This window comes from Camellia sinensis, chromosome 6, assembly GCF_055761805.1.
Source record: "Camellia sinensis isolate YWXY chromosome 6, ASM5576180v1, whole genome shotgun sequence".
NCBI lineage: Eukaryota > Viridiplantae > Streptophyta > Magnoliopsida > Ericales > Theaceae > Camellia > Camellia sinensis.
The window spans coordinates 95,667,348-95,678,429 of record NC_138966.1 but is presented as its reverse complement, the minus strand read 5'-3'; the positions used below and the strand labels follow the sequence as shown (position 1 = coordinate 95,678,429).

Genomic DNA, 11,082 nt, shown 5'->3' with positions numbered 1-11,082 from the left:
AGAAACCCACAAAAAAAAAAAAAAATACAAACAAACAAACCGTGGGCAAACAACCCATAGTTCCTACCAAATCCACCATCTCTTAGAAATTAGGAAACCATGAAAATTAGAGAAAGTTTGCTCTTAGAAATTGGAGAAAGGGAATGGAATGTTTTTGAGAAAATAAAATAATAGAAAGAATGAGAGGGAGAGAGAGATGTCTTCAATATTTATATGCATGCAAGTCTTCCTTGTGCATGCAAGCATCCGGTGAGAAAGAAAAAAAAAAAAAAAAAAAAAGAAGAAGAGAGAAATCCCCAAAGCCACCAAACTTGGTGTTAGGAGAGGAAGAAGAGTAGGAGATTAAAGAAGCCAAAATTCTCAACCATTTTGTCACTCTATTACTAAGTAAGAAAACCCTCTCAACCCTCTCATTTTGTTTTTATATAATTGAAAATTTTCAGATTATGTACATTAGATACATTGTTTAAAACTGTGTTGAGAATAATCTGTCTTGAATCTGCCAACATGTTACCCAAATTTTTAGACAATTTTATACTCAAAATTTCGAGATGATTTCTTCTAAGACGTTGTTGATAATGATGTTTAGTTTATCCAGAAATTTTTGGAAACAATTTTTGAGATTTCTACGAATTTATACAAATTTTTAACTAAATCTGAAACTGTGTTGAGAATAATCTGTCTTGAATCTGCCAGTATGTTACCCGAATTTTTAGACAATTTTATACTCAAAATTTCGAGATGATTTCTTCTACAAAGCTGTTGATAATGATGTCTAGTTTATCCAGAAATTTTTGGAAACAATTTTTGAGCTTTCTACGAATTTATACAAAATTTTGACTAAATCTGAAACTGTGTTGAGAATACTCTGTCTTGAATCTGCCAGCATGTTACCCGAATTTTTAGACAATTTTATACTCAGAATTTCGAGATGATTTCTTCTACAAAGTTGTTGATAATGATGTCTAGTTTATCCAGAAATTTTTGGAAACAATTTTCGAGCTTTCTACGAATTTATACAAATTTCTAACTGAATCTGAAACTGTGAGACAGATTTTACCATGTATTTGAAAATTTATTTAAAATTCTATACTAAGCCAAATCTTGTAATTTCTAACTAGAAGATGAAATTTGAGAAGTCTAGTTTCATAATAAATCCTTAGATTATGGGTTTGATCTATAAATTTAAGCATGGAATTAAAATAAGGAAATGTGACAAATCTGTGTCATAAACACCCTTGGAATTTGTTTGGAATTATTTATAAGTTATTTTTGGGAAAAACTTTCTGAAAAATAACCATAACATGTTTATTGAGTATCCTGTAGATTGATATGAATTTTAGAGTTGTATAAGTAATGTATTTATAATTTTATTTGCAAGATATATACTCTGAAAATTTTCTGGACAGAATAAAATCACCACTTTAATATTATGCTAGTCTAATTTTGTAAATAAAAAATTTGTGCATGTGTGTATTTAGGGTTTAATTCTTGTATCTAAGTTATTATTTCATACCATGGTTTAAATAAATTGTTTATTTAAATTCTGTATTTTTATTTAGTATTGTGTGACCCATGCAATATTTTATGATTGGGAATTTTAATGAGTTGGTATAACATTACTTGTGATTAAAAATTTGGAGTTATTTGTGATTAATATCAAAATTAACTGAAATGATTAACGGCATATACAAAGTTAACAATCGACGATTAATACCAGTTGTTCGGGGTGAGTCTTGGTTTAAAGACTGTACGGAATTAAGAGTTGACGGTTAACACCGGTTGTTCAGGGTGAGCCCTGATTTTGAGAATTCTCACGTAAATTGTGTTGCGAAACTCTAAGATGGCACGGGACTTATTTGAACCCTTTTCGGTATTCGGTTTTGGAATAAGGGTGGATGTGCAGGTGGCACACAGAGAGGTTGTTTACCCCTGGCAGACCGTTTCCTTGGGGCAGACCACGGATGCCACTACTTGGGTATATAACTCCGGACGTGGGCATCCCTGGTAGTTACGGTTGGTAACACTTAAATATTTGACCAAGGGAGGGTTTCAAATTAACCGTTGCCATGCTTAGTGGTTGGTAAGTTAAATCTCTTTGGTGAGATTTCGAATGTCACCTAAATTATTAAAATTACTGAAACTATTCTAATGGTTGTAATTTCTGTGTATAATTATATTGTTATCTCATGTTTAGAATATTATTATTTGTCTCTTAAAAAGAATGGTAGGTTGGTTACATTTTCTTACTGTGTTGCAAAACTCATGGCATATATTTTGTTGCCCTGGCGTTTCATGCCAGATTATGTTGAAGAAGGGACTGAGGCTGAAATTGGAGCTGCTGCCAATATCGAACCTTGGCTGACTTAGAGTCAATATTTTGTCAGAATAAAATCCTGTTATCCCTTGTATTAGGATTAAACTATGTTGTGACGTTGTGTGTGAACTTGTAGTTTTATTCTGTCGTTGGACTTTGGCTTTGTAAGAACTTAAAAGTTCCTAACTAGTAGTTAAAATTTTATCTAGCAAGTTATTGTTATTTAAATCTTATGACGTTTCAAAAAAAAAAAAATTTTGGGGCGTCACAGCGTGGTATCAGAGCCTAGGTTTGAACCTTTGGGCCATGGGTAGTAGTTTATTATTTTTACAATTAAGAAAACCTTAAGTTAATTTGTAATTCTCGGTGACCTAACTAAGTTAGAACCTTTTTATTTGTAGGATGCCAGGGTCATCAGACATTAACTCTAACGAGGAAAATTCAGTGGAAAACTATGACATAGAATCCGACCCAAGTGAAGACGTGGAAATGCCTATAGAAGACTATGAATCTGAGCCTGAGCTTGACCCTGAACCTGATCCTGAACTTGAGCCTGAACCTGAGTCTGAAGAAGTTGTACCAATATACAACCCCCCGGAGGTTATTGTGATTGAGTTAGACACTGAGGATGAGTCTATGGAAGGCAATACCGAGGGGAACCCTGGAGATATAGAAGCCACGTTTGAGGGTTGGGATGTGCAAAACGGGTTGCAGATTGGCTCTTTTGTATATGTCAGACTTTATCCCCTCGGAGGTTGTGCTTGGAAAAATGAGAGTTGGGTGGGCACCTATATCGGACCTATCCAGATTCTAAGACAAGAGACTCCCTGGGTATATCAACTAGGCCCCTTTCCGGACGGTTTCACCGAAAGAGTGGGCGACCTTTTTGACTTTTGGAGCCTTCAGTATATCATGCCCGACCCAAGCAGAATTGTGAGGAGAGATGGGTCAGTGGACTTCAGAGATTGGAGGACCTATCGGGAGGAGCCGGTGCTGTTGCTAGGGCATCGTGTGTGCGAAACTGCTATCTTCGTAAGGGTGCTATGGCGATTCATGGGACTTTTCCAAGCCACATGGGAGCCGGAAGCCCTGGTGTGGAGAGACTTTCCTTGGCTATTTTAAGGGGTCTTAAGGGAACTATAAACTAGGCTAACTGATTGTTTTGTATGCTCACATGTAAAAGAAATTGCCTAGTTTAGAATTGTGAGTGTAGGAGTTAACTCGGATTGTAGGGGCTATCTCTTGCCCGTAGTATGTTATTTAATCTTTTCCTCTGTTCTATTTGTATTTTGCTAATTGTAGCTTATCTAATCTAATTAATGAAGTCTTTTTTTTTTCTGTCCTTGCACATAAGTATAATAATAATACTGATAATAAATAAGTGAATAAATCACAAGAAAATCCCGTCATGTAGAATGGCTGGACGAACAAGAAATAATAACAACGGTAATGGCGATGGAGTGCCTGATGGAGATGTTGCTCGAATTATACGCGCGATTGCTGATAGGGTAGGCAATATACCACCCCGCAACCAAGATCAAAACAAATCGGAGATGATAGCAAAGTTTGAAAAGCTACGTCCCCACAAATTCCTTGGTGGATCAAATCCCCATGAAGCTGAAGCTTGGTTAAGACAAATTAAGAAGTTGCTAGATACTTCCGACATCCGAAATGAACAAGATAGAGTGACTATAGCGGCATTTCAAATGGAAGGGGAAGCAGATCATTGGTGGGAAATGATCAAAAGTACTCGACAAGTAGAGACATTAACTTGGAGACAGTTCGAAGACCTGTTCATGGAAAAGTATTTTCCTAACTCGCTAAGACAAGAAATGATTCAAGAGTTCCTTCAACTGAAACAAGGAAAAATGTCAGTCGCTCAATATGCGAACCGTTTTGAAGCTCTTTCACGGTATGCTTCAGCCATAGTAGCAAATGAAGTGGATAAGGTTAGGCGATTTGAATGGGGTTTGGACACAGACATTAGAGGAAAATTGATCGCAGTACAACTCTCCACTTATGCCCAAATGGTGGATCGAGCTTTAATTGTGGAATGAGAGTTAGCAGATTCTGAATGCATTCGAAATCAGCGATCAAGGAACAACAACCAACCACGCGGAGGAGGCCCAGTCCGCAACACCAGAAACCATCCTGCGCCAGCACCTTATGCCGGAGGGATGCAGCAGCAACAAAGACAGAATCGAGGAAACCAGCAAGGAGGAAACTTTGTAAGTAAGTGGAAAGGAAGATGTTTCGGATGTGGTCAACAGGGGCATCGTCGAAGTGAGTGTCCTCAAGGAGGGAAGTATTTTATGGATCAGTGAGGGGCACAACCATACAACAAATGCCAACCAGGGCAAGGTTCTAAGCCTACTCAACATGCCCAGACCAACAAGGGGCAGCCTCAAGACTCTAAGAATGCAGGCCGACCAAGAACACAACCACAAGGAGCTGGAAATGGAAAGAAACCGGGAGAGACTAACCAACAGGCAGTAGGAAGAATGTATGCTCTCCAAGAAGAAGAAGATGTTGATAACCCATCAGTAATTCAAGGTATGTTAATCCTTATGAATTCTTGGGTTAAAGTATTATTTGATTCTGGAGCTTCGCATTCTTTTATATCCACTGCATGTGTGACAAGTTTGGGTTTAAAGCCAGAAGCGTTAGAGATAGCTATGAGTGTCGCTTCACCCTTAGGAGGTCAGACCCGAGTAAATCTAGTATGTAAATCTTGCGAGCTAGAAATCTCCGGTTCACATTTGATCTGTGATCTAAGAGTTATGGATATGTCGGATTTTGACGTCATCCTAGGAATGGACTGGTTGTCAGTTCATTGAGCCATTATTGATTGTTACTGTAAGACAGTGACAGCATCCTCCCTTAACGGCACGAAAGTCCAATTTAAAGGGGATAGCCAAGATTCTCTAACTCCAACGTGTCGCAAGTCGCGATGGCATGATCAACTAACTGGATGGTTGGCGAGCCTAATTTTGGAAGACGAAAATCAAGAGGATCCAGGATTACCCCATGTGGTGTGCGAGTACGCTGACGTTTTCCCTGACGAATTACCAAGATTACCTCCAAAATGAGATGTAGATTTCATGATTGAGCTTCAACCTGGGACTTCACCGATTTCAATAGCACCACATCGTATGGCGCCAGCTGAACTTCGAGAATTGAAGGAACAGTTGCAAGAACTGTTGAATAAAAAGTTCATCAGACCAAGCACGTCCCCTTGGGGAGCGCCAGCATTATTCGCAAAGAAGAAGGATGGAACCTTAAGATTGTGCATCGATTATCGACAACTAAATCGAGCCACCATTAAAAATCGATATCCCTTACCCAGAATTGATGACTTGTTTGATCAATTAAGAGGTTCAAAATGTTTTTCCAAAATTGACCTTAGGTCGGGATACCACCAACTTCGTGTTAGAGGAGAAGATATACCCAAAACTGCATTTCGAACCCGTTATGGCCACTATGAGTTTGTGGTAATGCCATTTGGTTTGACAAATGCTCCTGGGGTATTCATGAGTTTAATGAACAAAATTTTTACCCCCTATTTAGACCAATTTGTGGTAGTATTCATTGACGATATTTTGATATACTCACGATCGGAGGAAGATCACGAGCAACATCTGAGGACCGTTTTGCAAATTCTAAGAGAAAACCAATTGTATGCTAAAGCTAGCAAATGTGAATTTTGGCTAAAGGAAGTAAAGTTCTTAGGTCATGTTGTATCTGAATCAGGGATATCAGTGGATCCTGCTAAAGTAGAAGCAGTGATGGGGTGGAAACAACCTAAGAATACGTTTGAGATTCGTAATTTCTTGGGATTAGCAGGTTATTATAGGAGATTCATTCAGGATTTCTCCAAATTAGCCAAGCCGATGACACGCCTAACGCAAAAAGGAGTAAAGTTTGAATGGAACGAAGCGTGTGAACAGTCATTTCAAGAACTCAAGAAGAGACTGACAAGCGCTCCTATATTAGTCATACCCGAACGTGACGTTGGGTACACTATTTATTGTGATGCCTCTAAGGAAGGGTTAGGTAGTGTGTTAATGCAAAACGGGAAGGTAGTAGCTTACGAATCAAGACAATTGAAGAATCATGAGAAAAATTATCCTACTCACGATCTGGAGTTGGCAGCTGTGGTCTATGCACTTAAGACTTGGCGACATTACCTTTATGGCAAAAAATTTGAGATATTTACCGATCACAAAAGCTTGAAGTACTTGTTCACACAAAGAGATTTGAACATGAGGCAGAGACGCTGGATGGAATACCTTGAAGATTACCAATTTACCTTGTCTTATCATCCCGGAAAGGCTAATGTTGTAGCAGATGCACTAAGTCGAAAGACAAGGGAGATTGTAGCCAACATATCAATTAAAGAATGGGAAATGGTAAGCACTGTGAATGGGTTTAAGTTACAACCAGAGACTCAGAATGGGAAGGGTAGGTTGTTTACAATAGTTACAACACCCCAACTTCTTACCAAAGTGTTGGAAGCCCAAAGGTTTGATCAGGAGACCGACTTCATCAAGGCCCGATTAGTATCCGGGGAATCTTCACCAGATTGGACGCTCCATCAAGATGGTAGTTTAAGGTATTTAGGTAGAATTTTTGTGCCAAACATCGAACAATTAAGAGAGGAAGTACTTAAAGAATTTCACCATTCGGTTTTTGCAGTTCATCCGGGAGGAAATAAGATGTACCAGGATCTTAAGCGACAGTATTGGTGGAGTGGAATGAAGAAGGACGTTGCTCAATTCGTATCTAAGTGCTTGACGTGTCAGCAAGTGAAGGCAGAACATCAAAGGCCGGCAGGGAAACTCCAACCTTTACCAATACCTAAGTGGAAATGGGAACACATAACAATGGATTTTGTAACGGGATTACCCCGATCGCCGCAAGGCCACGATGCAATTTGGGTGGTGATTGATCGATTAACTAAGACGGCACATTTCCTACCAATAGGACCAGCAGGCACACTCGAATCTTTAAGTCGATTATTTATTCGAGAAATCATTAGATTGCACGGAGTACCAGTCTCAATAGTGTCAGATCGTGATTCTCGTTTTACGTCATAGTTCTGGCAAAGTCTGCAAAAGGCCTTGGGTACAGAGTTGTGTTTTAGTACAGCCTTTAACCCTCAAACTGACGGTCAATCGGAAAGAACAATTCAGACTTTAGAAGACATGCTTCGAGCTTGTGTGATGGACTTTAAAGGTAGTTGGGAGAAATATTTACCACTAGTCGAATTCTCTTACAATAACAGTTTTCAAGCAAGTATTGGTATGGCACCGTATGAAGCTTTGTACGGACGGCCTTGCCGATCACCAATATGTTGGACAGAAGTCGGAGAAGCACCTCTTTTAGGGCCAGAGTTAGTTCAGGAAACTACCGAGAAGGTGAAACTAATTAGGCAAAGGCTTGAGACCGCTCAGAGTAGGCAGAAAAGCTATGCAGATCAAAGGAGAAGACCTTTAGCATTTAAAGTTGGAGATCATGTGTTTCTGAAAATACAGCCTCGCCGAGGAGTTGTTCGTTTCGGAAAGAAGGGAAAGTTGTCACCTCGCTTCATAGGGCCTTCCGAAATTTTGGACAAAATAGGAGAAGTGGCGTACCGTTTGGCTCTACCGCCTCAACTGGCTGGAGTACATAATGTTTTCCACGTCTCTATGCTACGGAAATACGAGCCACACCCTTCTCACATCATCAATTGGGAGGAAATTAATCTTGATGAAGACGTGACATTTGAAGAAAAGCCTGTCAAGATTTTAGATCGTCGTGAGAAGAAATTACGAGGCAAAACTATACCATTGGTTCGAGTTCTCTGGAGACATCGTGGGACGGAAGAGTCAACGTGGGAGCGAGAAGATATGATACGTATCAATTACCCTCAACTATTCGAGTCTAAAGGTACGAATTAATTTCGAGGACGAAATTTTCTTTTAGGAGGGTAGATTGTGAAAACCCATCTTTTAATTATTCTTTAAAGAAAATTTATTAATTAATTTTGTCTACAGTCTATCTGAATTATACATTAGTGTAAAAGTTAGTTTTAAATTGACTCAATTCAATCACTAACAAGACATTATTAAGAATAATAATTTTGTGGGTGTTCAATATTTGTTGTTTATAAATTATTTTAATTATGATTCAATATAATAACTATTCTTACTAAATACCTTAGTTAAAAATCTTAGTGTGTCAATTTTCAGAAACCCACAAAAAAAAAAAAAAATACAAACAAACAAACCGTGGGCAAACAACCCATAGTTCCTACCAAATCCACCATCTCTTAGAAATTAGGAAATCATGAAAATTAGAGAAAGTTTGCTCTTAGAAATTGGAGAAAGGGAATGGAATGTTTTTGAGAAAATAAAATAATGGAAAGAATGAGAGGGAGAGAGAGATGTCTTCAATATTTATATGCATGCAAGCCTTCCTTATGCATGCAAGCATCCGGTGAGAAAGAAAAAAAAAGAAAAAAAAGAAGAAGAAGAGAGAAATCCCCAAAGCCACCAAGCTTGGTGTTAGGAGAGGAAGAAGAGTAGGAGATTAAAGAAGCCAAAATTCTCAACCATTTTGTCACTCTATTACTAAGTAAGAAAACCCTCTCAACCCTCTCATTTTGTTTTTATATAATTGAAAATTTTCAGATTATGTACATTTGATACATTGTCTAAAACTGTGTTGAGAATAATCTGTCTTGAATCTGCCAGCATATTACCCGAATTTTTAGACAATTTTATACTCAGAATTTCGAGATGATTTCTTCTACAAAGTTGTTGATAATGATGTCTAGTTTATCCAGAAAGTTTTGGAAACAATTTTTGAGCTTTCTACGAATTTATACAAATTTTTAACTAAATCTGAAACTGTGTTGAGAATAATCTGTCTTGAATCTGCCAGCATGTTACCCGAATTTTTAGACAATTTTATACTCAAAATTTCGAGATGATTTCTTCTACAAAGCTGTTGATAATGATGTCTAGTTTATCCAGAAATTTTTGGAAACAATTTTTGAGCTTTCTACGAATTTATACAAAATTTTGACTAAATCTGAAACTGTGTTGAGAATACTCTGTCTTGAATCTGCCAGCATGTTACCCGAATTTTTAGACAATTGTATACTCAGAATTTCGAGATGATTTCTTCTACAAAGTTGTTGATAATGATGTCTAGTTTATCCAGAAATTTTTGGAAACAATTTTCGAGCTTTCTACGAATTTATACAAATTTCTAACTGAATCTGAAACTGTGAGACAGATTTTACCATGTATTTGAAAATTTATTTAAAATTCTATACTAAGCCAAATCTTGTAATTTCTAACTAGAAGATGAAATTTGAGAAGTCTAGTTTCATAATAAATCCTTAGATTATGGGTTTGATCTATAAATTTAAGCATGGAATTAAAATAAGGAAATGTGACAAATCTGTGTCATAAACACCCTTGGAATTTGTTTAGAATTATTTATAAGTTATTTTTGGGAAAAACTTTCTGAAAAATAACCATAACATGTTTATTGAGTATCCTGTAGATTGATATGAATTTTAGAGTTGTATAAGTAATGTATTTATAATTTTATTTGCAAGATATATACTCTGAAAATTTTCTGGACAGAATAAAATCACCACTTTAATATTATGCTAGTCTAATTTTGTAAATAAAAAATTTGTGCATGTGTGTATTTAGGGTTTAATTCTTGTATCTAAGTTATTATTTCATACCATGGTTTAAATAAATTGTTTATTTAAATTCTGTACTTTTATTTAGTATTGTGTGACCCATGCAATATTTTATGATTGGGAATTTTAATGAGTTGGTATAACATTACTTGTGATTAAAAATTTGGAGTTATTTGTGATTAATATCAAAATTAACTGAAATGATTAACGGCATATACAAAGTTAACAATCGACGATTAATACCAGTTGTTCGGGGTGAGTCTTGGTTTAAAGACTGTACGGAATTAAGAGTTGACGGTTAACACCGGTTGTTCAGGGTGAGCCCTGATTTTGAGAATTCTCACGTAAATTGTGTTGCGAAACTCTAAGATGGCACGGGACTTATTTGAACCCTTTTCGGTATTCGGTTTTGGAATAAGGGTGGATGTGCAGGTGGCACACAGGGAGGTTGTTTACCCCTGGCAGACCGTTTCCTTGGGGCAGACCACGGATGCCACTACTTGGGTACATAACTCCGGACGTGGGCATCCCTGGTAGTTACGGTTGGTAACACTTAAATATTTGACCAAGGGAGGGTTTCAAATTAACCGTTGCCATGCTTAGTGGTTGGTAAGTTAAATCTCTTTGGTGAGATTTCGAGTGTCACCTAAATTATTAAAATTACTGAAACTATTCTAATGGTTGTAATTTCTGTGTATAATTATATTGTTATCTCATGTTTAGAATATTATTATTTGTCTCTTAAAAAGAATGGTAGGTTGGTTACGTTTTCTTACTGTGTTGCAAAACTCATGGCATATATTTTGTTGCCCTGGCGTTTCATGCCAGATTATGTTGAAGAAGGGACTGAGGCTGAAATTGGAGCTGCTGCCAATATCGAACCTTGGCTGACTTAGAGTCAATATTTTGTTAGAATAAAATCCTGTTATCCCTTGTATTAGGATTAAACTATGTTGTGACGTTGTGTGTGAACTTGTAGTTTTATTCTGTCGTTGGACTTTGGCTTTGTAAGAACTTAAAAGTTCCTAACTAGTAGTTAAAATTTTATCTAGCAAGTTATTGT

General features: G+C 37.2%; 3 protein-coding genes across 3 annotated transcripts; all 3 read left to right on the top strand.

Annotated features, from left to right (window-relative positions):
• The first annotated feature begins 3,732 nt into the window (after positions 1-3,732).
• Positions 3,733-4,374, top strand: LOC145793430 (uncharacterized). Its single transcript, XM_082876254.1, has one exon. It carries the CDS (start codon positions 3,733-3,735, stop codon positions 4,372-4,374), a length of 642 nt encoding a protein of 213 aa, XP_082732380.1.
• Positions 4,375-4,818: 444 nt separating this feature from the next.
• Positions 4,819-5,154, top strand: LOC145793429 (uncharacterized). The gene has a single exon (XM_082876253.1). The coding sequence runs from the start codon at positions 4,819-4,821 to the stop codon at positions 5,152-5,154; it is 336 nt and encodes a 111-aa protein (XP_082732379.1).
• A 1,425-nt stretch (positions 5,155-6,579) lies between these two features.
• LOC145793428 (uncharacterized) lies at positions 6,580-7,413 on the top strand. Its single transcript, XM_082876252.1, has 2 exons — positions 6,580-6,919; positions 7,301-7,413. The coding sequence occupies exons 1-2, from the start codon at positions 6,580-6,582 to the stop codon at positions 7,411-7,413; spliced, it is 453 nt and encodes a 150-aa protein (XP_082732378.1).
• Positions 7,414-11,082: the final 3,669 nt, after the last annotated feature.